At 38.6% G+C, this 27,310-nt stretch overlaps 1 protein-coding gene across 3 annotated transcripts in view; it reads right to left on the reverse strand.

Annotated features, from left to right (window-relative positions):
- Positions 1-1,575: 1,575 nt before the first annotated feature.
- SNCAIP (synuclein, alpha interacting protein) overlaps positions 1,576-27,310 on the reverse strand; it is a 120,587-nt gene continuing 94,852 nt past the window's right edge. The window contains exons 8-11 of one of the 3 annotated variants that reach the window (XM_006871635.1): positions 22,120-22,212; positions 19,918-20,986; positions 18,559-18,629; positions 1,576-2,170 (exon numbers count right to left, since the gene is read on the reverse strand). In XM_006871635.1, coding sequence (XP_006871697.1) covers positions 2,086-2,170; positions 18,559-18,629; positions 19,918-20,986; positions 22,120-22,212 — 1,318 coding nt within the window. In that variant the 3' untranslated portion in view covers positions 1,576-2,085. The remainder of the gene's footprint in view (positions 2,171-18,558; positions 18,630-19,917; positions 20,987-22,119; positions 22,213-27,310) is intronic. The other 2 variants (XM_006871637.1, XM_006871636.1) reach the window with 2 other exon arrangements.

The raw sequence follows: 27,310 nt of genomic DNA on the forward strand, positions 1-27,310 counted from the left end.
TTTTTTTTCCTAACCCTACATTCCAATTGCCAGTAATTATCAATATATCTTGATTGAATGTTTGATCAATTTTTAGATGGAAGAATTTGGTAGAATTCTTCAATTTCATCATTAATGGCTTTAGTTGTTGGTGCATAAATTTGAATAATAGAGGTATTAATTGGTCTATCTTGTAGGTGTATGGATATTATCCTATCACAGACAGTGATGTACTTCAAGCCAGATGTTGATATGTTGTTTTTGATGATGAAAGCAATGCCATGTCTCTTCAATTTGTCATTCCCAGCATAGTAAACCATGTGACTGTCAGATTCAAAAAGGCCAGAACCAGTCTATTTCAGCTCACTAATGCCTAAGACATCGATGTTTATTCATTCCATTTCATTTTTTACAATTTACAAATTTCCTAGATTCATACTTTGTACATTCCATGTTCTGATTATTAATGGAAGTTTATGGCTATTTCTTTTCATTTTGTGTTGTGCCCCATCAGCAAATGAAGGTCCAACAAGCTCTACTCCAGTCACGCTATCACAGTCAACTCTACTTAGAGGAGTTATACTTTGAGTGTCTTCCACCCTGATGGGCTTATCTTCTTGCACTATATCTTATATTCTGGTGCTCTTCATCATGGTATTATATTCAATATTCTGGTGCTGACAGTGTTCCACTGCTATTCATATGGTTTTCAGTGACTAAATATTTGGAAGTAGTCTGTCTCTTCTTTTTCCTAGTCTTTCTTTATCTGGAAGCGCAGCTGAAACCTATCTATTGTGGTTGACCCTGCTAGTATTTCTAATACTCGTGGCATAGCTTCCAGAATCACAGCAACATGCATGCCACCACAGTTTGACAAACTGACATTCAAGTAGTTGCTCTGCATAATATTGTCTGTTACATAAGAGAAACTCAAAATATTAGTACTTTTCCTTATACCTCCTTGTATTTTATCAAGTCTGAGTTTGTCAGATGATTTACCTATGCAGCACTGCCTCCTAATTCAGTACTTTGTCCACGAGGGTATAAGATGGTCCACATTTGAATGTAGCAACATGATTGACTCTAATAGCACACTGTGCTCCCTCCACTGGTAAGAAACTAAAACTTGACAGGCCTCTTATAGGCTATGCCAACACTTTGAAAATAAAACTCTTGAAGTTTCAACAGAAATATACTTTTACATGATTGGATGAAACCTTCTGGAACTCAATGTTTATATGATTGAAAGACTTGTATCAATAGTAGGATTGTTATAAACCCATGTTCCACACTGTCTCCTATTGGGATTAGACAGGCCTCATAATATATTAGAGGCAGAAAAAAGTGATCCAAGAAGGGGCTAAATCCTTAGTTGTCATTAGTATTTTCCCATGTCATTGCTGCAATTTGAGAAGGCAGAAGGAATTGACTTACTTTATATACGTGTCTGATTCTTTAGTACTTAATGAAAACTAGAATGTTTTATTTGACTCCTATGGGAAAACTGCTGAACTGGGCAGTTTGTTCCTGAAATAAAATATAAGCTATCAAAATACTCTCAAAGTCCCTTAGAAATCAGAACATCACAAATTTATTAGAAAGTAGGTGCCCCAAGATTATAGGTAGCTGTTAACACTGTTTTATTTCCTTTATACAAAAAGTAAAAATGACAGAAAAAACACTCTTGACAGAAAACAATACCACTGACCTGGTCTCAGTAAGGAGCTGAGCCAAAATTGCCCAGATTGTGAGGAAAGTGGAGTTCAACCAATATTAGAGAATACTCATGCAACTGATGGAATACAAAATAGTGTTAGTGGCTTGTGAATGTTCTGTGAGTCAGTTGAATCAATGCAATCTTTAGAAAAAACATACATTTGTCCAATCATGCTTTTAAACAGTAGCTCTTTCAAAACAAGTTATATACACAGGTATCACACACACACACTTTTTTTTTTTGTAATACAGTCTACTATTATAAATTTAAGGCATCCTGATAGTCTGCTGGTGAGGATTTGTTCTCATGGTTCTTCTTCCATAAAGTGTAGTCCAAGAAATTTGCACTAGCGTCCAAAGGGCAGCAGTGAGAAATAATAAAAAAACGATTTATAAGAAGAGTTCTTTTGATTCTGGCTCAGCAATATGCTTGGTGCTGTAGGGTTTCTTCATTTTCCTATTGATGCCATTATGCCTAGGAAAAGAAACCACATGGCCAAAATTAGATAAAACTATGGTCAAGTTACAGGACACCACCACTAAACAGCTCATCAAAAAAATGGAAATTATCCTCATACAAACCACACTGAAGTACACTCTATTCCAGCAAGCAGATGATTTTCTTTTTATATAAGCCACTTAAAAAACAAACAAACAATAAAAGCAATTGTCATATAATAATACATACTTACTGAATACTTTTTAGTTAGGTTCTGAAAAAAATTTCTCAATCTTACGGACTGAAATCCAGGCATTTTACAACTAAGAAGAATTCATCACAGTCAAACAAGATACAAAATATAATACTGCTGGTAGAGTGGAAATAAGTGGCTTCATGTGCTGGACTGCAAAGTCAGTTTGAACAAGGTCGGTGGTTCAAGCTTACCAGCTGCTCCTTGGAAACCCTATACAGGGTCACTATGGGTAGGAACCAACTGGACGGCACTCAACAACAACGTGGAACCTAGTGGATGGCATTTAACAACATCAACAGCATGGATTCACTGGTGTAGATTTTATTCTCCAATAAACCTGAGTCTTAAAAGTTTAAAGAAGAATGCTTTTTCTTTGGGTGTGTCATTACTGAGTAGTAGCATGTTGGAAGACAATGAGCAGATAAATCAAGAAGAAAACAAGCTAGGGAATGAAAATGTTTTCTCTTCAATATGTGATACCTAGTAATTCTGTGGAAAGGAGTGCAAACTCATCTGGGAAGTTTTGTTTTTTAGAAGAATATTCCTGTGCACTTATTTTCATGCTTTATTAGTTCATTTTGTATACAAAAACTTCCCAAGAGGAGTTACCTGTTGAAGGTAAGCAAGCCTTTTTGCTGCTGCACCAGAGAAAACCAAAAAACTTCCTGGTGATGATACTCACTAACATGATGACACATCTGGATGCAGGGAAACATATGTATCATTTCATAGCCTCGATATCATTGATAGTCTATTTCACTGTTCTAGCAAATATATGATCATCATCACTGCTTGAATACTGTAATCCTTGCTTCTACTTATCCTTATAAATAGAACTTTAGAGTGTTGGCCACAGGCAAGAAAGGGAAAGGGGAGAAGACAAAAATAACCCTGGTCAGTCAAAAGGTATGCTAGAGAGTTTTATTTTATCATGGTTGATTGACTGCACAAATTCATCTTCCATTTCTCTGAAAATAACATTAAAATGAAAAGGAGAGAAATAAAGTATAAACTTATATGAATAAAATTTTTATTTAAGATTACCTCCTTGACCAGTGTTGTTAGGTGGCCATCCCTTTTTTAATCTGGAAGAAGACTGGAGGCTATTTTCTGTAAGGATTGAACCAGAGAGACTTTGGATTCAGCTTCAGGAGGTAGTGGCTATAGGACTAGGTGAAAATATTCCTATGGGACACATCTGCCATGCCACAACTAGTCTGAGTCTTAGACTCAATCAGGTTTATAGGATCAGCAGAAGAGTGGAACTTCTTTAATTGAGAAATCGATTGAACCAAGAGAGAAAACCTACAGATATAGCTAATGTGTCTCCCAATAAAAAAGTCCAGATTGCAGCAATATGAACTAATAAAATCTATTTCAGCAAGTCAGCACACCTTGGCTACATAGCCAGAGCTTCTATTCAGCTTTAATGCCTTGCTCTTAAAACATGAACAAAGAGAGATTATGAAACATTTGCAGTGTGGCACTGTAGGATAAGCACTGGAGTGCTAACTGCAAGGCTGGCATTCAAACCCACCAGCCACTCCTTGGAAACCCTATTCAGGGCTATTATGAGTTGGAACCATGCGATGACACTTAACAACAGCTAATTTGAAAGACAGAGACCAAAAGAAAAAGAGAAACGGAAGTCAAAGTGAATACAGATATGAAGATGATGAGAATGTCAAAAAATTTAACAAAAAAAGAAAAACTGACAAAAATGTTTGAAATTCATACAATAAAGTGTTAATCTTCAGATATAGAGAGCTACTAGAATTCAACAAGCAAAAGACCCAGAATGTCAATAAAAATGTATAAAAGATTAAGTATATTTTGTCTACACAAAGAAATAATACATAACGGTGAAAAAGAATGAAGACATTCTCTTTGTACTTAAACATAAAGGCCTGCAATATGTTAGGTGAAAAAAAGTAAGAAGTAATGCTATGAGGAGCATGTGTCATCTTTTTAAAACAACAACAAAAAAAGGAAAAAAAAATACACATTTGTATTTTTAAAAAGTATAGTAATAAGAATTGAATACATAATGCTATAACAATAAAACAATTCCAACAAAGTTCTACTAGAAACATACTATTATATAAGAAAAAATCAATAGAAACAACAGACAGTTAAAGTTCAATAAAATCATAGAAAAGAGAATTTGAATATGCAAAATACTGACAAAGATGGAAGAAAATTTAGAAAATCTGAGGATAGTCTAGTAGGTTCAATATTAGGATAACAGGATTTCCAGAAATAATGTACAGAGAAATTTGAGGGTAAAAAATTTTCAAAGAAATTGCCTAAGACATTTCCAAGAATGAAAGTATACAGGTCTTCATGAATAAAAACCAACTCACATCATAACAAAGAATAAAAGAAATCAAAGTACTGTGAATAAATAAAAAAAAAAGTAATAAAAATTTCCAAAAATATGACCGTGAATATATTCCATCTGAATTTAGAGACCATCTGAAGAACAGATTTGATGCATTAGACACTAAAGGAAACCAAAAGATGTGGGATAACATATAAAACATCATACAGGAAGAAACCAAAAGGTCATTGAGAAGACAAGAGAGAAGGAAAAGACCAAAATGGATGTCAGAAGAGACTCTGAAACTTGCTCTCCAGTGTAGAGATGCTAAAGCAAATGGAAAAAGTGAGGAGGTACAAAAGCTGAAAAGAAATTCCAAAGGTCAGCTTGAGAAGACAATGTCAAATATTATAATAAGATGTGTAAAGACCTGGAGTTAGAAATCCCAAAAGGAAGAACATGCTCAGCATTTCTCAAGCTGAGGGAACTGAAGTAAAAAATTCAAACCTTGATTTGTGGTACTGAAGAGTTCTATGGGCAAAATACTGACCTATAAAGAAAACATCAGAAAAAAATGGAAGGAATACAGAGAGTCAAGGAACAAAAAAGAAATGGTAGATGATCAACCATTTCAAGAGGTAGCATATGATCAAGAGCCAATAATCCTGAAAGAATAAATCCAAGGTACACTGAAGTCATTGGCAAAGAACAAGGCACTGGGAATTGATAGAATACAAATTGAAATCTTTCAACAAAGTAATGCAGCACCCAAGGCACTCACTAATCTATGCCAAGACATTTGAAAGACAACTACCTGGCCAACTGACTGGAAAAGCTCCATATTTGTGCCCACTCCAAAGAGAGGTGACCTAACAGGATGAAGAAATCATTGGACAATATCATTGATATCCTATGTGAGTAAAATTTTACTAAAGGTAATACAGAAACGGCTGCAACCATACATTGACAGAGAACTTCCAGAGTTTCAAGCTGGTTTCAAGAGGGTGTAAAACAAAGGCTATCACTGCTGATGTTAGATGTATCTTGGCTGAAAGCAGACAATTCCAGAAAGATGTAGACTTGTGCTTAGTAACTATGCAAAGGCTTTTGGTTGTGTGGATCGTGACAAGCTATGGACAACATTGCAAAGTATGAGTATTCTGGAACACTTAATTGTGCTCATGAGGAACCTGTACATAGACCAAGATGGATAGTTGTTTGAACAGAACAAGGGAACACTGAATGTTTCAAAATCAGGAAAGGTGTGTGCCAGGGTTGTATTCTTTCACTATACTTACTCAATCTGTACGCTGAACAAATAGAGAAGATGGGTTATATGAAGAAAACATGGCGTCAGGATTGGAGGAAGACTCATTAACAATCTGTGATATGTAGATGATACAACCTTGGTTGCTGAAACTGAAGAGAACTTAAAATACTTATTGATGAAGATCAAAGACCACAGCCTTCGGTATTGGTTGCATCTCAATGTAAAGAAAACAAAAATCCTCACCACTGGACAAGTAAACAACATCCAAATAAAAAGAGAAAAGATTTAAGTTATCAAAGACTTCATTTTGCTTGGATCAATAATCAACAGTGATGGAAGCAGCAGTCAAGAAATTAAATGACGTATTACATTAGGCAAATCTGCTGCACAAGACCTCTTTCAAGTGTTGAAGAGCAAAACATGTCAGTTTGAGAACTAAGAATTGCCTGATGTAAGCTATGGTATTTTCAGTAACCTCATATGCATGTGAAATTTGGATAGTGACTAAGGAAGACCAAAGACAAGTTGATGTATTTGAGTAATGGCCTTGTAGGAGAATATTGAAAGTTCCATGGACTACTAAAAGAACAGATTTGTGTTGGAAGAAGTATAGCCAGAGTGTTTCTTGGAAGCCAGAATGGCCATACTTCGGACATATTGTCAGGAGGGACCAATCACTGAAGAAGGATATTATATGTGGTAAAATGGAGGGTCAGAGAAAAAGAGGAACACCCCCAATGAGATGGATTGGCAAAGTGTCAGCATCAATGGGCTCAAATGTATCAATAATTGTGAGGTTGGCCCAGTATCGGGCAGTGTTTTATTTTGTTGTGCATAGGATTGCTATGACTTGGTACCATCGATGGCATCTAACAATAACAAGAAGGATGGGACGATGTGTTTACCAAAATAAGAGAATAAATAACAACAACAAAATAAAACAAAAAGGGAAATATAAATTCAAGCACCAGGTCTCTATACAGGAAAGTAACAAAGAACTCCCAAGACATGTAGATGTGTAACTTCAGGAAGGTAATTACAGTAGCTCCATCCACAAAATAATAGTCTAGATTGGGACACAAGAGAGGGTGTTTCCACGAACAGAGTAAAACAGAGATAATAGACTCATTGGAACGCACTGAAAGATGACTTTATGACTCAGATGAGTGTTTAGAAATGAACTACAAGCTAAGAGATCAAAACCATTATTTCCAAGGAAAACAAAGTTATATGAAAAAGGAAATATGTATGTATAGTGTATAACATAGATCAGGGGGTGGTTAATATGTATATTTATTCTATTGTTAAGTGCGATCAAATAGGTTCCAACTCTTAGCAACCCTATATAAGATTTCTGAGGAGCAGATGGTGAGTTTGAACCTCCAAGTTTGTGGTTCAAATCGACCTTGCAGTACAGGTTATTAACTTACAGTGCCACACCAGGACTCCAACGTGTATACAGTCATAATAATAATAAGTACTGGATATTGATTTAATTGATATAACCATAATGAAAAGATGGGGATAATAAGAAAAAGGAACGTGTTTGTGTGTGTTGGAGGCTAAAGAAGAGCTAGATAAATCTGGGTCATTGTGAAGAACATGGGTTTTGAAGCCAGACTGCCTGAATTCAAATCCTGACTCCATTACTATCATTATTACATATTACTTGGGCTAGATACAGAATCTCTTTGTCCTTAGTTTCCAATCTGAAGAATTCAAATAGGAACAGTATCTACCACAAATCTTCCTTGTGAAGATTCAATGTGTGTAAAGTACCTGGAATATTCTCTGGTACAATACAGGGCAGCCTCATCTTTTCCGTTGAAGTAGTTGGTTGGTTTGAACTACCTCCTTTATGTTAGCAGCCCAACACTTAATCCATAGCACCAACAACACTCCTTTTATAAGTGTTAGTTATCATTATTTTCATCATTTATAGTACGATGTCAAGGAGCGCTTGTGCCCTTGTGGCATAGCGGGTTACGAGTTGGGTAGGGCCAGAAGTTCAAATCCACTAGCCACTCTGCAGAAGAAAGATGAGGTTTTCTGATCCTGTGAAGATTTACAGCCTCAGAAACTCTGTACTGGGTCACTATGAGATGGAACCGACTCAATAGCACACAACCACCACCATCACCAGAGTAGGCTACCAACACATAAGCGGAATAATAGCTGAAACGAAAACTCTGCACGAGCACACAATTTACAAAAAATTTTAAAGTAAAAGCAAAGGATTGATTATTTCAGGGTAGTTGGGAAAGGGGTAGGTTGGGAGCAGGGAACAGTCAGTTTTTGTTGTTAACACTAGTAGTACTGTTAGGAAATTTATCTTTAATCACTTTGATAAAAATAAAATACTTAGAAAGAATGACTTCACTGTCTAATGATATTAGAGTTTGAAAGGGGTAATTTGGCTTAACATAAGGCATTTAACATAGGTTGTGGCTTTTACATATGAAGTTAAAAACACTTCAAAGAACATTCTCAAGACACAAATCAGAAGGTTTAGGGATGTGTCTATATCAGGTAAAATATGAACTTGAGGCATCTATTCAAATAATATCAAGATAATTCAAGCCTTTCTGAACCCCTCAATTACCTAGTCCTGAATTGCCAGTATTTGATAGAACAAAAGTGTTTGAGACTATTGGCATGAATTATTCAGATAATTTGCTGCTCCTTGATTTCATTTTTGGATATGAAATCATATTCTAAGTGACCAAAATTGGAAAGGAGAAGAAGCTTAAATAACAGTTTCTTAAGCAATTTAACTTGCTGACTCCTCTAGGAGTCTGATTCCATATTTCCATAACCCACGAAGACCAGGCAGCAACTTACAGGATTAGTCTAAAATGGTTCAAAGGCATACTCAACATTTCCACTTGTAACCAAAGCAGGAAGACCTTACTACTCTCTTGATTCCTCCAGGGCTTTTCTGAGAACATCTATAAATCTCATCTACAAGTAATGGGATTCTGGTTCACCATACATAAACCTGTACTTGGAGTACTCAAATTGAACCTCACTATAGGCAGGCAGACTTATCAAAAGGTCCAGATTTATAAAGAACATTTCCACTCATTTTGTGTGATGATGGACTTAGTCCTTTGTGGGGTTTTTTTTGTTTTTTTGTTTTTTTTGGTCTATTTTTCCTTCTTTCTCCTGTCACCCATCCCTAGATATTTATGTAATTCTATGACAAGCTGCTTGGTGTGCCAATATAGGATAAACACTAGACTGTTAACCACACGGTTGGCAGTTCAAACCCACCAGCTGCTCCTTGAAAATTCTGTACAAGGTTGCTATAAGTTGGAAATCACTCAATGGCACTTAATAACCACCACCACCACAAACCACAAGTTAAGCAGTTTGAGTCTACCATATGCTCTTTGGGAGAGATGAAGCTTTCTGCTCCCATAGAGACTTACAGACTCAGAATCTTATACAGGGTCACTATGAGTTGAAATAACTTGATGGCACACAACCACCACCACAAGCTGGACACGGGGGGCACAGTGGGGTACAATGGTGCTGTCATATCCCATTGAGGGTCACTGTTTTCATGAAGCTCTTATATCTTTCATGGAGCTTAACCATGTTTAAAAGTATCTTCTTTTAATCCTCATTTGATTATGATTTCTCTGAAGGCAGGGACCGTGTAGTAAAGAAGTTAGCCTTGTCCAGAGAGGTCTGATCTTGGCTCTCTACTTCTGGGAGGTAATCTATGTGATATTGTTTAGAGTGCATCTGGCTATAGTGGATCTTAGTTGACAGGCCCTAAAATCTTTGTTTGTGGGCTTAAGAGGCCAGAAAGATCAACCATGTTGGCTTAGGGTGGGTATTTGTGGTCATATGCTACCAGTCAACATGGAGACTAAGTTTAATCATATAGGTAATGTCTTAGGCCAGGTTTTCTCAAGAAGCAATAATAGTGAAACATACATAGGTATATATAAAGAGAAGTTTATTATGAAAGAAATGGTTTACAATTGTACAGTCCCAGATCCCTAGCAGAAGAGAGAGAGACTGCCTTTCCCGCATGTTCATTGAATTGGGAGCAGTCTGCATCCCCAAGGAACCATCCTTTTAATTGATTGGCTGCTCATAGTCAGTCATCATAGAGTTAACTATACCTGCTCATAGTCAATCATCATAGAGCTAACTATCAACTGCCAAACAACTAGGAATCCTGGCTCAATCAAGTTGACATAACACTTTATCTACCATAGGAAATCAATCAATCATGCCTGTGTAATGAAGTATCAATAACAATTCTGGACATAAAAGCTCAGATGAGCTTCCTTGGTTGACAATAATAATTTGTGTGTATTGCCAAAAATTGATACTGTTAGGGTAACAAGTCCTGACACCACAGGAGAGGAGAATAGAAAGTGTACACTGGGAACCCTCATAGACTCTACCTGATGTATCTCTTCCTTTGTCTGATCTTGATCTGTAGCCTTGCCCTATAATGGACTATAATCATGAGTAAATAGCTTTGAGTTCCTTGAGTCTTTCTAGTAAATTCTCAACTGAGATTGGCTTTGGGAACCCCCTGAACTCATAGACGGTGTCAGAAATGAAGGCAGTCTGATGGGGAGTATGCCCTCTAGACTTCATATTTTGACTAACTCATAGTGAAGACCATGATTCTGGCACCATAGAAAACATGGCTAAGAGCTGGAATGTTGTTGAACTGACTGACTTTGTAATCCAGGAATGTGACACCTGGGATGACTTTAAGTCTTCTCTGTTCTTGATTATGTGAAGAAAAGATCCTCAAACACAGTCCTCAGTATGAGGCCAAAATGAAGAGCAAAGGAAATGGGCAGCAGAGAAGTTGTGATGTTTCGTAAAGACTCCTGGAAGGCCTCTGGGTACTTTTAAATGTCAACTGACCTCACCTCGAAAGAGTTTAAAGACAAACTGGCCATTTTCATATGCAAGGATACCTCTAGTGGTGGCAGACACATGGTGCAAATATGACACCAAGGCTATATACTCCGATATTGTTGTGGCTGTTAAGTGTCATCAAGTTGGTTCCAACTCACAGAGACCTTGTATAGGGTTCTGAGGAGCTGGTGGTGGGTCTGAACCATAGACCTCACAGTTAGCTGTTCTGTGCTTTTCCTACAGCACCATATCAGGACTCCATATGCCCTTGGTATGGTTACACAAAGGAATTCTGGTGGCACAGTGGTTAAGAGCTCTGTCGCTAACCAGAGGTCGGTGCTCTGTAGATGGAAGAAGTGGCAGTTTGTTTCTGTAAAGATTGCGCCCTGGGAGTCCCTATACAGCACCTCTACTCTGTCCTATAGGTTGGCTTCATGACTCAGAAAGCAATGGGTTTTGTTACGGGAATCCTGATGCAGTGCTGCAGGTTAATGAGTTGGGATTGCAAGGTCAGTTTGAACTGCAAGCTTGCCAGTTGCTCCTCAGAAACCCTATATGGGGTTGCTATGATTACGGTACTTAACAACAACAAAAAGAGTTTAAAACTGCATTGTCTAAGTGAAGAGAGGTGGAGGATTTAGTAGTTCTCTTACTGCCCTTAAAACATGATTAGAATGCTAAAAGAATATTTCTGTTGGGATGATACTGGTTTTTCAAGGCATGTCTTCCCTCCTACTGATAGGTCATGGGTATTCATGAGTTCCACATTTTCATTTCCTGGTTTACTATAGCAATGCTTTATGACAGAACATAGGGTCTTTATTACAACAGCGTTTTCTATGTCTTAACTCATTATACTTTCGTACTAAACTTTGTTTCACTGTCTTTTCGTGGCGGAATCGGCTTCCTCCTTTCTCCCATGGGTGTAAGAAGCTTATGAAAAGAAACCTCAATTGTGAATCTTTCTCTCATTACTCTTGGGAACTTTGCCAGGTTTTACAGAGTTTGCTAAGTTGCATGCAGACACTGGAAAGATCTGGTTGTTGAAATTTCCCCCACAACACGGACATGTTTCTTTACACACAATTTTACCTTACATAGCAGCGAATCCCATTATAATTCTACTATGCAACAACCAGTAATAAACCAAAAGTATCACTTAATCTGTGGAGAAATGGTTTGAGACTGAAGTTTCTTCCCAGCTCCCAAGACAGTCACAAAGCAGCAGTATGAAACAAGGTTTTCCTCTTGCATGCAATTGGAACTCTAGGGAGGCAGAGGTACTGATGGGAGGGCCAGGAGCCAAGAACACTGGGGGAATCAGTAGGACACAGTGAGGTGGGCCAGGGGCGGGGGGTGGTGGTGGTGCAGATCTGCTCTAAGGGCTTCTGGAGCAGAGATAATCACCCTAGCTGTCACCTTTCAACTTCTGCTGTTTGGCCCAGATATTAGAAATGGAAATGCATAGAAAACATACTTCAGATCAGGGCTTAAAACTTGAAACTATGTCTTTTGAGCAGAAACGCTAATATTTGTTGTGACAAACACCAATTACTTTATGAAATACATTTTTAGTATTAGCACTTTAATAAACTTCTAAACTTTTCCACTGGTAAGAGTCACTCTTGATAACACACATAAATTACATAATTACCACTTCAAGAATCCTTAAAAAGCATATAAATTAATATTGAACACTTAGAAGGCTAAAATATTAAGTCAAAATTAAAATATGATGATGTGCATTGATGGCAAGGGCACATTCATTCAACAGGACCAGAGACTAATGTGCCTGTGTTTTTCCATCATAAATCTGGATATGCCGCTCAATGGCACCGAATGGATGCTCTGCATGGGATCAGGTTCCAACCAGGGCTTCAACTCTACTTTCTCAACGTCTTCCACATCTTTGATCATTTTCCTGTTTAGTATGGTATCTGACAACAAGGACAGAATATGTATTTGTGAATCTTGGTGGGGAAAGGAGCCCTAACTCTGACCCTCTATTGGGCACAGCAGATCACTCTCCTTGAAGCGGTTGTTGAACAACCTTAAAATTGATGAAAAATATTGGATACTAGCTCTTGGTACTAAATATATAATTCTTAGTTTGGTTTATCCATTGGTAGTAAAACCTCCACGAACAGTATTTACTGTTAATGAGAATATAATGACATATACACATATATTTTATTTTTGGTGGCAAAATATGTAACCATATGTTGTTGTTAAGTACCGGGGAGTAGGTTCTGGGGCTCACAGTGACCCTGCACAGGGTTTCCGAGGCTGTAAATCTTTACGAGAGCAGAAAGCCTCATCTTTCTCCTGCAGAATGGCTAAGCATTCACAATTTCTGCATGAACAGTTTAACAACATTGATTACCTATTTCACATCATGTCACCATTCTATCTTTACCTATATTGTTTCATCACCATTAATTTAGGAGTCCTGGTGTGGTGCTGTGGGTTAATGCACCAGATTGCCAAGTTGTTTGAATCACAAGGTCGGCAGTTCAAGCTCACCAGTCACTCCTTGGAAACTCTATAAAGGGTCGCTATAGGTCAGAGTCGACTCAACGGCACTTAACAACAACATCCTTTAAAGTTCTTGTCTATGCTTAGTTTTTGAGTGTTTTATTGTGGTTCATGTGGAGGTTTACAAAGCAAATTAATGTCCCACTCAACAATTTATACATTGTTTTGTGACCTCTATAATTCACAGAAGTTGTTATTGCCTCACTGTGTCAACACTCTCTCTATTTCATCCCTGGGTGCTCCATTTCCACTTGCCCAGCCTTCCTGCCCCCTTCCACCTTCTGAATTTTACTTTGGTGCAAATGTTGCCCTTTAGGCTCTATCTAGTTGAATGTTCTGACGAGCATGTTCCTCATGGATGTTACTGTTCACTTCTCGTCCTGACTATTATTTGGCTCTAAGGTAGTCACAGGGAGTGGATTCAGTTCTAAGTCTTAAGGGTATCTAAGGGCCTTAGTTGTGGTGGTTTCACCAGTCTCTATCAACTAAGTAATTTTAGTCTTTTTTGACGAATTTTAATTTTGTTCTACATTTTTCTCTCACTCTCTCTGAGACTTCTAGTGTGATCCCAGTCAGGGCTGTTGATACTGACAGCTAGATACCACCTAGTTCTTCTGGTCTCAGGTTTATAGAGGCTGTGGTTCATGTAGTCTACTAGTCCTTTGAACTGTTCCTTAGAGTTTTCATTTTCTGTAGTCTTCTTCACTGGGAAAAGAAGAGACTCTTTGGTAGCTGCTTGCAAACTTTTAAGATCTCAGTTGCTACTCACCAAATAGGATATAGAACATTGGACTGTGTTATGCCAATTGATGTGGATGTCCTTTGAGGATGTCCCTATCCCTTAAGCTTAGTAACTGAGTTCCACAAGGTATTTGGTTATAGCTAAGAAGTTTTCCTGACTGTTCCTATTTGTTCTGTCATATACAAGGATATATTTCTAGCACATACAAATATGTATGTAGAAATATTCACTGTGAAACCTATATATATATGTATATATTTATGCATGCAATTATACTTCCACACACTATAACTGCTCAGTTTACACATCTACTTATATATTAACTCATAATTTGTTTGTTATTACTGTTTTTGCATGACTGTATATGTAATTGTATTTGCTGTTGTTACGTTGTACTTTTGCCTCTCATTGTCTGTCTTCTTTTGCCTTGGTCACATTTGTTTCCCCATTTTATGTACTATCTTTTCCTTCGCCAAAGTTAACATGGGTCCATCATTTAGTTAGTGATTTTCTATCCCTCCCCATTCCTTCCTGGTAACTATCAAAGAACATTTCTTTCATGTGAACAGTTTTGCTTGACTTTTTATAATAAGTGTCTCATATAAGAGAATTTCTTTTTAAGGTGTCTATTTGAATGCTGGAGTCCTGGTGTGGTGTTCCAGGATAAGCACTTGGCCACAAGGTTGGTTTTAACTGCAAGGTCACTGATTCAAACTCACCAGTTGCTCCTCAGAAACCCTATACAGGGCCACAGTGGGTTGGAACTGATGACGGCACTTAATGACAACAACAAATTTGAATGCTGGAAGTGAAGTGGTTCTAGAGAATAAACACTGGACTGCAAAGCACAAGTTTGGTGATTTGAGCTCACCACTTTCTCTGAAAGAGAAAAATGAGGGGTTTTGCTCCCACAAAGATTTACAGCCTCAGAAAGCACATAGAGGGTCACTCTGAGTCGGAACCGATTTCACAACTCTTAACAGGATTAGGGTCTCCTGATGCTAACCATTCAGGAAATGGGCCATGTAGCTAGCCAGCCTGGGGTTAATGTTCTCTGCTTATCGGTAACTGGGATCAATATTCACTTCAGATGTTACAGATCTCAGACAGACTTAAACTGTGGGAAAGGACTATCTCATTGACATTTAAAGAAAAGTAATTGCAAAAATACCCTTAGAATTGTAATAACTTATCCTTTAGAAGAAAAAATAGAGCTAAATACGCTTGCTATAAACAAAGTCATCCTCTGCAGTTGAAACACACAGGAAGGCTGTTGAAAGTAATAGAGCTGAATCTAATTTTAAAGGCCATTGAAAAGAAATTTCGTTTCTTTGCTATCAAGCTGTGACCAATTTAGAAAAATAAATAGCAAATAGAATGCCCTCACAGAACTGACATTCTTTAAATGTTGTATTTATTGGCCTTATTTTTCCTATAGCATAGCTAAGACTCAGAATCAACTTGATGGCAATGGAGCCTTATTGGGGGTTTATTTTCCCTTTACTAGGAAACATAAATTTCTGAGAAATTACAATGAGGTTCTAACAGTCTCCTGAAAATGCTGCCCATGAATCCACTTTCCCCCACAGCTACATTGATATGGCCGTTCAGTGACTGTGCTATCTAGAGCCAACTCCAATCTAACTGATGGCCTACCATTGCTCCCCAAAGTTATATGGGAAATCCCTGGAATCTGAGAGGAGTCGCTTGGCCTGCAAGCAAATTCTTGGGCCAAGATTTGAAGGGATTACTCACAGATGAACACTTGGATTCTTTTCCTTCTTGTACTGAGGTCCCATAGATAAAAGGCAAGTATTAGACTAAATTAAGTGTTTCTTATGTCCACATTCTCACTTTAGTTTTAATTTCTCTGAGGAACTTTTATCTCCATTAGAAAGATCCCCCTTTGCTCTAGGTAATGAGTGAGCCAGGACAAGTTCTCTCTCCCTCTGTATGATTATGAGTGAATCAGAGAAACCTCTGCTACTTCTCAGGATCACAGTCTCGTCATGAAATCCCCCAGCTGCTCTCTAGTGTGAACAAAGAACCAGGGTTTCCACTTTCCATGGAATTGCATTATAAACTAAAATTCTGAAGGTATAGGTTAATTTAGGGGGTCCACTGGTCAGTTGTCAGTGCATCATACTGTGGTGGCTAGCATGTTGCTGTGATGCTAGAGGCTATGGTACTGGAATTTCAAATACCAGCAGGGGCACACACACCATGGTGGACAGGCTTAAGCAGTGCTTCAAGCAGAGCTTCCAGATACATTAGGAAGAAAGACCTGGCAATCTACTTCTGAAAATTAGCCAATGAAAGCCCTTTGGATTACAACTATACATTGTCCAGTATAGTGGAAGTCACTTGAAATTGCACTAGCTGCAATAATGGACTACTGTATACCAAGGATGGTGATGATGGCACAGGATGGGGCAATATATCACTATGCAGTATGTAGAGTCACTTGAGTCAGAGATAACTTGACATAAACTAACACAAATGACTTGTGGGATAGGGAAGAAAAGGGTCAGGATGCTTAAATACACCGAATATTTCAATGTGGGAATTTTTAAGTATTTGTTACTGAAATGAGATGATTGCTACGTAAAGCCAGCAAATCTATGAGGCTGTAAGACTGAGCAAGACTTAAGCTGAGTAACAAGTGTAATCTAGTAGCAGATACCTGATTAGGTCCACAGCCTCATTTTGACTTCAGAGTTTTGTATTCCTATTATAGTAGATTACTTAACTTTGCTTTTAAAAGTCTGAAAGAAATATTTATGGCAAGAGAATCTACTGAGACTACTAATTGCTTTGTTCCCAGTTCTGTAGAAGCCTGGAAAAAATTTGAAGTATTCTCCTTCCCCTCCAGAACATTTTGCCAAGCCTTTGTGTGCCTTGCCTCAGGATGTTGCCAGTGGCTTCTGTTTTAGGACAAAAGATTAATTTTCCAGGCATCAGAAAACAGACCCAACCCAAGATGGGAGCACAGAGGATATGAGGTGGTAAATCTTGGTTGGAATCAATAGAATTGGGCCTACCCCAGTGTCTGAGAAGGGAATGCACACTTCTCTCCTACTCCCTTCATAACCAAAGATTAGAATCTCAGCACTGGCCAGAATTCCCTGCCCAAGACTGGCCAGAAACAGCTCAGATGCCTGCTTTCAAGCAACCAAGAGCCTGACCTAAGCAGATCACTAGTGACCAGAAAACAATGACTCTCCAAGGCTCTTCCTTAATGAGATCCTGAGGGGTACCCTTAAAAGGACTGAGATTTAATTTCCCTCCATTCTAAGGAAAGACCTGGTGAAGATTAAATTTGATATTGCTGTTAAGTGCCAAAGAATTAGTTCCAACTCATAGCGATTATGTACAGAGTTTCCAAGAAGTGGGTTTGAACCCCTGATTTTGTGGTTAGCAAGCTGGTGCTTATCCTATAGGAAAGTTGACTTTTCTCACAGCCTAGTGTTGTAAACTGAAATTTATACTCACAATACATACACTCACACACATATGTACACAGGCTTTAGGGGATTTGGAAGAAAGAATACTTAAATGGTATGGCACAGTTTTTCTTTTAAAAAATGATTTTAAAGCTATATTCTTCTATAAAATACGCTTGTGGGCTTAACTCTACTGACATCAGTCAGTCGAAAGACTGTTTTTACTTTACTGCTTCCTGTTTCCTATACTGCCAAGGAATTGGGCATATTCCTGGAAGAGAAGAATTGTGCTCCTGGAAGGTTTTGCTTAAGGAGATGTCCAGTCATTAGGGATCTCTAAGGACAGTTTGCTCTCTTTTATGTATAGGGTCCATGCATTTTGAATTACAAACATTTTGTCTTAGAAAATCCCTTGTTTTGCTAGTGAACACTCTTAAAACTGGCTCATTGACTGTCCCTGTTGTTTGATAATGCTAAGTTAGAGATGTTCCCAAATGACCAGGCCTTGCATCTCTCTAGGTCTGCAGTTGGTGACAAATGGAGTTTGCAGCCTATATTCAGCAATGAAATAAAACTCCAGCTCTGGTATACAGTTCTGATTTTGATCAGAGCCTGACTCATTCCACCACACATGACAGGAAATTTAATTTTTATGCTTACTTGGTACTTGACTTCATTACAACAAAGACTGAAAGCCAAAGTCAACTAGGAAACACAGCATATCTGTGAATTGAGTGGGTTCTTCTGCCTTCTGATGCTAGAGTGAAACTCTCTAAATGGGGCACCTGCTACCTTCCGATGGCCTAGTTAAAAGTCTATGTCTGCTGCTATTTGGGAAAAGAATTGTAATTTAATTCTTCCTTTGTGCCAACCCTGCTCAAAGGTCCATAATTTTAAAACGCATGCAGTTTCAAGCAAAGGCTATAGCAGTTTTGGGCAATACACCCCCTCGTACCACATACCGTGCATAGTTAAGCAGATGCTCTTCAATCAACTTGTCAGAGGAAAGACTGAAGCAGCTGCCGTAAGTCTCCTACAGAGGTGCAATTAAAAATCATCTGAAAACATGCAGTAAGCCTAGCACATGCACAACTCTCAGAAAACATGAAACATGCAGGAGACAGATTAGAGGAGAGCAGTTTAGTACAGACTTAAGAAGCCTAAGGAATTATTGAGCTGATTCTTCCTTTACTACTGTGAGAACCCTTACGTTACTTGAAAAAGTTTTATTCAAAAAATTTTAAGTATTGACATATTCCACCTATGATTTATTTTTGGTACAAGTGTAACTTTTACAGCTGAAATAATTGCAAGCTAAGGTTCTTTATAACAAGGTCAATTCATGGTGGAAAGTGATGTAACTAAAAATATACATATAGTGCTCTATTAATGAGGGAAAATAACAACTAAAACTTGAATTTGGTATTTCAAATAGTCCTTAAATTTCACTGTAATGAGATTTTACCCTTACAACAAGTAAAAAGTGCAGGTTCTGACTCCTTAAAAGGCAGTTTAACTAGATTGCATGGGGATATTCTGGGTCATTCCATTCCACACAGAGCATTTCATATTTTGATTCCTATAATGTTTTTTGATGAGATGGTAAGCACAGAGCATGTAGGTAACATTGCCTAAAAAGATGTCTATACCTCTCTTATTCATTGGATGTAAGCCACAGATGATAGTGCATGGATTTCCAATAAATGCAATTACAAAATATAGTGCATGATATACTCTGCCATCTCTGTATATCTGTAAGCACTTCAGACTTCTATAGCTTTCTGATCAACACTTGGAGGCCTGTATTTTAAAATGCCAATGTGGTAGGTCCTGTGGTATATTTATTCAAAAGTCATTCTGAAGCTGAGTGGTTAATTCTTCAGAAATGATTTCTATTTATATGTGTTTTAATTGGGCTTAAGAATAAACTATTCAGTCACATGAATAAACTCTTTCTGAGGCAACATCAGTGCCAAAGAAGGGCCTATCTCACAGTGATTGGCAGGTTAATCTTGTAGTTGTTAGTTCATCTCTAGCATTCAAGGATCAGGTCAGTCAGACAAATCGAGGGGCTAGAATATCATCTCCTGTGCTGTATCTATCTTTTTCTCTTAAAGTACTTTCCAATGGAAGAAACAAAGGCTATGTACTTTAACATGCACGTCTCATTGGAAACATGTGAATTTGGCTTTCCATGTGTCCCTTTGTAGTTTTCTGGAGATTCTCTCAGGTAGTACAGGTCACTAATGCCTAGTGTTAGAAACCAGACCATAATAAATTCATGGAGAAAAAAGAAAAGGTAGTCTTCAAATAGTACTCACTGTCTTATTTTTCCCTTTGCTAGCCAAGCTCCCAGGACTTCCCTTGGCATCGGTCATCTTCTTTCCAAGTGAGGTCAAGGGCGGGGTAGAGATCTTTAATTGGTTGGTTGCTTGATAATTATTGTTATTGTTCTGGTTGCCACTTAGTGTCTCCATGATGGACCGGAAGGTTCCAAAAGGCCTTTTAAGTTGATCCCCTGATTCACTATTTGTGGAGGTCCGCTGGGGGGTCCTGCCCCTTTCTCTGTCCTTTTCTCCATTAAGTTCAAGGTTAGTTTGCTCCATCTGCACCACAGGCTCCTCAAAGGTAACTCTGAGTTTCAAGTTCTGAGATGTTCGGCGCTTGGAAGATGGAGACTTTAGGGCACTCTTGGGACTTGTGGCAACTTTTTGGGCAGCAGTGCTATCAGAGCTGGGTTGAGTGGGGTCTCCAGGAGGTTGGTTTGGAGGAGTATTTCCAGAGCCTGGATACTGGGATTCCAAGTCTGGCTCACTGCTCTCTGAGGTGGGAGAAGGGCTGTGACCATCTAGGGATTTAGAGGCCTTGATGCTGAAAGGAAACCTGCGGCCTGATGCCAAGGTGTGCTTCTTTATCATCAGGTGTAAGCTCTCGGCACTGTCCATACTCTCCACACTTTCCACAATGGGCTGTGGCCGGGGCCTGTCAGCCTTTCTCACAGGTGTAGTCTTGGGGTCCTCAGAGTGGTTAGAATCTGTGTCAGATTCACTCAGTGATCTCTGCATTAGCTGTCGCAGTCTGGCTAACTTCAGTTCCCTCTTCTCTGGAGGAGTCTTTTTTGAATTTCTAGAGGATGCCTGAGCATCCTGGAATTCCAAGGACAGCTTTTCTTGGGTACAGACATTCTCTGAGATTTCTTTTCCCAATAACTGGCGTAGGATTTTATCAGAATCTTCATCTTTTGCTTTGGCTCTAGTTCGACTGGATGCTGACAGACTTCCAAGAACCTGAATGCCCTCTTGGACCACTGGATTGCTTTTGACTGTAGATTCATCATCTGCGTCTGGAGGTTTCCACTGGGACTTTCTAGAAGCTGGCGAGGACGGCGAACTGAAATGAAGATAAAATATATGAGATGATTCCCAACTGGGTTAAAATGACTAGGCCACAGCCACTACATGGTTTTTACTGCCACTAAATAACTTACCAGTAAGTTCCACTAAGAGTGAAATAAGACAAGACTAAGAAATGATGTCGTCAGTTCTGACTCATAGTGACCCTGTGGGAGAAAGTAGAAGATTTCCAGTCTCCACCAGATTTCCAAGGCCAGAAATCTTTATGGAAGTAGCCTACTACATCTTTCTCCTGTGGAATGGTTGGTGAGTTTAAATCACCAATTTTTTGGTTAGTATCCAGGTGCTTAACCACGGTGCCATCTGTGCTCCTGGAATAAGAATAAATTAAAAATCCACCGCCATTGAGTTGATTGGTGTGGCGTTGTGGGTTAATGCGCCAGACTGCAAAGCTGTTAGAACTGCAAGGTCGGTGGCTGAAGCTCACCAGAGCTCCTCAGAAATTCTATACAGGGTCGCTATGGGTCAGAACTGACTCAATGGCACTTAACAGCAACAATTGAGTTGATTCTGACTCGTATTGAACCTATAGGACAGAGTAGAACTTCTGCATAGGGTTTCCAAGGATGTAAATCTTTATGGAATTGGACAACCTTAACGTTCTTCGATGGAACTGTTGGTGGGTTCGAACTGCTGACCTTTCATTTATCAGCCCAGCATTTAACCCACTGTACCCCTAAGATGTTATTAAGTGATTGCATTCTTATTTCAAGAAAACATGTTCTTGAAATAAGAATGTAATCACTTAATAATACCTTTTCAAAACAATTTGCAAATATTCTATAGTGGCAACCCTAACTCAATGGTAACACATCTATTATCTTATGCTATTAGAATGACTACTAACACTTCTGATTGCTTTATCATTTACTTATCAATTTAACATGGAGTTTTATTCATTTTAATCACCTCTTCATCAACTTTATAAATGTATGCCCTTATTCCCATTTCAGAGATGAAGAAATGACTAAGCTTTTTCCAACATTATCTCACTTTTATTCTTTTTTATAAGAATAAAATGTACTCCCCTTTCATGCTTTTAATAGATACTAAAAGAAACTCTAGATGATGCGGAGATTTTATTCTCGATACCAACATTCCTGGTATTACCTGGGGGAAGAAGGGAGTGACTTGCCCTCTGATCTCTGGGCTTCTAGAAGTTGTTGAAGTTGGTTCTGCAATGTTACACGTTCCACTGTCTGTCTGGGGGAGAAACATAAACTCTTTAATACATGGCTACTACTATAAATGCATAATCTCACTTTAAGAAAACCATCTAGCTATATCTTTACATGTACCTATATCAAGGAGCTCTGGTAGCGTAGTGGTTATGAATTGGGCTGCTAACTTAAGGGTGAGCTGTTCCATGGGAGAAAGATGAGGCTTTCTGCTCCCGCATAGATTTACAGCCTCGGAAACCCTGTACAGGGTCGCTATGAGTAGGAACCGACTCCACGGTACATAAGAACATATCAATAGAAAAAAAATCTGGAAGAATCTACTAAAAATTGTACTTACTCTTTTTAACTAAAACAAAACAAAACAAAACAAAACAAAAAAACAACTATTATCAGCAGAAAACTGTTATGAATTTAACTGTGTCCCTCCATCCCCCAAATAGGTATTGCAAATCCAAGAAGACATGTGAATACAATCCAATTCAGGGCAAGGAATAGGAGTTTCTTTGCTATGTTAATGAGGCAATAGAAATGGAGGGGTGTCTGGAATCAATCTCTTTTGAAATAGCAGATTAAGCAAGTAAGCAAGCTAAAAAACCCACTTCCATGGAGCCAGTTCCCACTACTCGTAACCCTAAGCAGCTCTGGTAGCATAGTGGTTACGATTGGCTGCTAAACTCAAGGGCAGCTGTTCAAAACTACCAGCTGTTCCATTGGAGACAGATGAGGCTTTCTGCTCCCGTAAAGATTTACATCCTCAGAAACCCTGTGCAGGGTCACTATGAGTTGGAACCATGGTACTTACCAACAACAACATAGGGCAGAGCAGAATAGGGTTTCTATGACTCTTTACAGGAGCAGGCGGCTGTATCTTTCTCCCTCAGAACAGCTGGTGGGTCAGAATTGCTGAACTAGCAGTTAGTAGTCCAATGCTTAACCCAATATACCAACTGGGTGTCTAAGCAAGTACGTAGAGATGAGGAAAGACAGATGCTATGCCATACTGAGATCACCAAGGAGCCCAAGAAAAGAAGTGGAAAAAGAGATAAGAACTTATCATGCCCAGAGATGGTGGTTGTTGTTAAGAGCCGTTGAGCTGGTTCCAACTCATAGTAACCCTGTATAGGTTTTTCAAAGAGCAGCTGGTAAGCTTGAACTGATGACCTTGTGGTTCAAACAGCCTTTGCAGTCTAGCACATTAACCCACAGAGCCACACCAGGAAGAGACAGAGAGAAAGCCTTTTCCTAGTGCCAGCACCCTGAACACACCAAGTTCCAACTTGGTGTGAGACTATAGGGTAAGAACTAGACTACTAACTGTAAATTCAGCAATTCAAACCCACTAACCACTCCTTGGAAACATGATAAAGGGTCTCTCTGAGTCAGAACCAACTCGCCATCACCTCACAACAACACACTATGAGAAAATAAGTTTCTGTTAGCTAAAGCCACCCATTTGTTAGTATTTCTGTCATAATACACTAGATAATTAACACAAAGCAAAACAACTTCCACTTTAGGTAAAAATAATTTAACTTGATATTTCCTTATATATAAATGGAAAACAAAGTGTGGCAACATTTAATTTCCTCTGGAAACACAGCATGTCTATCAGTAAATGTTTTAAAATTGAGAAAAAGTTATTAAGGACCACAGGTTAAAGAATCTAAAACCCATTTAGAAAACACATATTATCACAGATCTTGAAATAAGTACATTATTAAATAATAAGTAATCATAACTTTATAGGAGTAAGCAGTATATACTGAATTCTGTAGAATTAGTGTGGTTGCTAAGTGCCATCAAGTCAATTCCAACTCACAGAGACTATATGGTCCTCTAATCCACAAAAGAATCCCTAAACCTGCGAATATGTTACTTTATTGCAGAAGGCAATTCAAATTGTATATGGAATTAAGGATGATCATAAACTAACTTTAAAATAAGGACGTTGTCTTAGATTACCAGATTGTTGTTGTTAAATGCTGCTGAGTCTCTTCCAATTTACAGGTGACCTTGTGTAGGGTTTTCAAGGAGTGGTTAGTGAGCTTGAACTATCGATCTTGCGGTTCAAACTGACCTTGCAGTCCAGTTCATTAACGCACAGCGCTACACCAGGATTATCAGATGGGTGCAATCTAATCACATGAATCCTTAAGAGTATAATAGAAGGCAGAAGAGTTGGTCAGAGAGATTCAAGAAGTGAGAAGGATGTGATACACAGTTGCTGGTTTTGAAGAAGAAAGAGGGAGATAGGAGTCAAAGAACGAGATAACCTCCAAAAGCTAGAAATGACCCTCAGTTTGCAGCCATCAAGAAAACGAGGCTCTTGTCCCATAACTATAATGGACTGCTTCTGCCAACAACCTCTAGCAGAAATAACCTTGCATTTTAGAGCCACCAGAAAGGAATATGGAGGAACCTTCGAAAAGTTTGTGGAAAAATTCCATTTTTTCATCAGTCTTTTGAAGTACACTTATACAGCTTGCTGGCACCTTCATTTTAATTTGGTTAGATATATACTAGACTTAATGATCTACAGAACTATAAAAAAGTTGTCTTGTTTTAAGACACCAAGTTTGCTTTGTTATAAAATCAATAGAAAATGAATACAATTAGCATCTAATATGGTAGCAGATCTGATGGAACTAAATGAATCAGTTATAAATTTCTTAAAACAATTGCTGAACCTTAGATATTGACGTAAGGAAACCCAGTGTCATCCCTGCCAACTGTCACTACACACATTCCATAACTGCTGGCTGCTTAAATCAAATTCAGTGAGATCAGGTTCTGATAATACTCTTCCATAAACTCCAAGTAATATATCTGGTTTTTTTTTTTTAGGAGTCTTCCTTCCTTCCTTCCTTCCCTCCCTCCCTCTTTCTCTCTTTTCTTTCTCTCTCTCTCTCTTTCTCTCTTTCTTTCTTGTCAGTATTAGTCTTAACATTTCATCTCTAAGACCAGAGAATTCTGTGTCCTAATTTCATCTTACGCTGAGTTATGTGTTGGAGGAGAATATTAAAAGTGCCATGGGCTGCCAAAAGAACCAATGGATCTGTTTTGGAAGAAGTGCAGCCAGAATGCTCCTTGGCCAAACTTCGTCTCTCATACTTCGGACATATTGTCAGGAGGGACCAGTCGCTGGAGAAGAATATCATGTTTGGTAAGGTGGAGGAGGGTCAGAGAAAAAGAGGAAGACCCCAAGTGAGATGAATTTGCCAAGTGGCAGCATTGACAACAATAGTGAGGTTGGCCCAGGATCGGGCAGTGTTTCGTTCTGCTGTGCATAGGGTCTCTATGAGTTGGTACTGACTCGATGGCACCTAACAACAACAATTCCAACAAACTCACCTACTGAAAACTTCAATTGTCTAAAGCAGGAGTCAGTTACATTTTTCTGAAGACTGAAATTGAAATATATGCATTGTATAGTCTTTGTCAAAACTATTCAATTCTGCCTTTGTAGCAGAAAGCAGCAGTCAAGAAATCAAATGATATATTGCATTAGTCAAATCTGCTGCACAAGACCTCTTTAAAGTGTTGAAAAGCAAAGATGTCAGTCTGAGGACTAAGGTGCACCTGATCTAAGTCATTAGATTTTCAATAACCTCATATGCATGTGAAATTTGGACCATGAACAAGGAAGACCATAGAAGAATTGATGCATTTGAGTTATGGTGTTGGAGAAGAATATTAAAAGTACCACGGACTGCCAAAAGAACAAACTGAACAAACAGATCTGTGATGGAAGAAGTACAGCCAGAGTGCTCCTTGGAAGCCAGGATGGCCAGACTTCATCTCTCATGCTTCAGGCATATTATTAGGAAGGACCGGTCCCTGGAGAAGGATATTCTAGTATTTAAAGGCACTGAAGACTGTCTCCCACCCAGAATTTTGGGCTTTCTTTTTCATCTCTTCTCCTGTACTCATGTGAGCTATTGGAATCCTGGGGCCAGGAGGGCACAGTACACTGTGGCTGTGTTAAGTGCATTTCTCTATTCAATTCTAGCTTTGTCAATTTCACTAAAGCACACAGAAAGGACCTATCACATAATCTCTAATATTTTATCTTGTCATTGGCCTACATAGTTCTATAAAACTGTCTACAACATTCAGTTCTGGAGCAAATTGAAGGACTGCTGGCTATTAGTGTATATGTGTTATTTTATCCTCGGATCATCAACGGAGAGAGCAGCCAAGATGCTGACCTTGAAGAATGTGCCAATAAAACAACAACTGTAACAGCTCATGAAAGCTGCTCAGACTCCATGGTACGGAGACTGTGGAGAATGTTTGTGATGTTTTCTCTGAAATGAGCCTATGGAAAAAGCATTCTACTGAAGCAGTTTGAAGTTCTTCTTTCTGGATATGTCTATATATTACTTGAAGGAGTAGAGCCTGGCTGACATAGCAGGTTATTCTGTCAATTGCAGGGTTAGTGGTTTGAATCCACCAGTTGATCCATGGGAGGAGAAAGATGAGGCTTTCTGCTCCAGCAAAGATTTATAGCCTCAGAACCCTATACAGGATCACTGTGAGTTGGAACCAACTCATAGTTCACAACAACACCAACTTGAAGGAATGGAAATTGGAACATTATTTTTATTTATTTTGAACTTTTTATTGTGAATTTAGAGAGAAGATCATCAGTTATACATTCAACAAATCTTACACTTTATTTATTTCATGATTGGAATCCCTTTCATGCAACAACAGTTATCCCACTTCCTCTCTGTAGTTGCTATTTTCACTCACCTACTCATCCCTTTTCAACTTTGTCCTTAGGTAAATGTTGCCTTTTCTATCTTAAATAATTAACCATTCCATGATGAAAATATGTTACCAGTTCTGTTGTACCTTCATATACTTATATACTTATTGTTAAGTGCCATCGAGTCGATTCTGACCCATAGCAACCCTGTATAGGATTTCCAAGGAGCATCTGGAGAGCTTGAACCACCAACCTTGCAGTTCAAATGACTTTGCAGTCTGATGCATCAGCCCACAGTGCCACACATATACTGCTTGCTTGGAAATTGGGTTGCAAGGGTGAGTTCCAGTCTAGACTTAAGGGTGGTTGAGAACCAGAGTCTCAGCTTCCTCCAGTCTCTTTCTTATCA

The sequence above is a fragment of the Chrysochloris asiatica genome, unplaced genomic scaffold (assembly GCF_000296735.1).
Source record: "Chrysochloris asiatica unplaced genomic scaffold, ChrAsi1.0 scaffold00171, whole genome shotgun sequence".
Lineage (NCBI taxonomy): Eukaryota > Metazoa > Chordata > Mammalia > Afrosoricida > Chrysochloridae > Chrysochloris > Chrysochloris asiatica.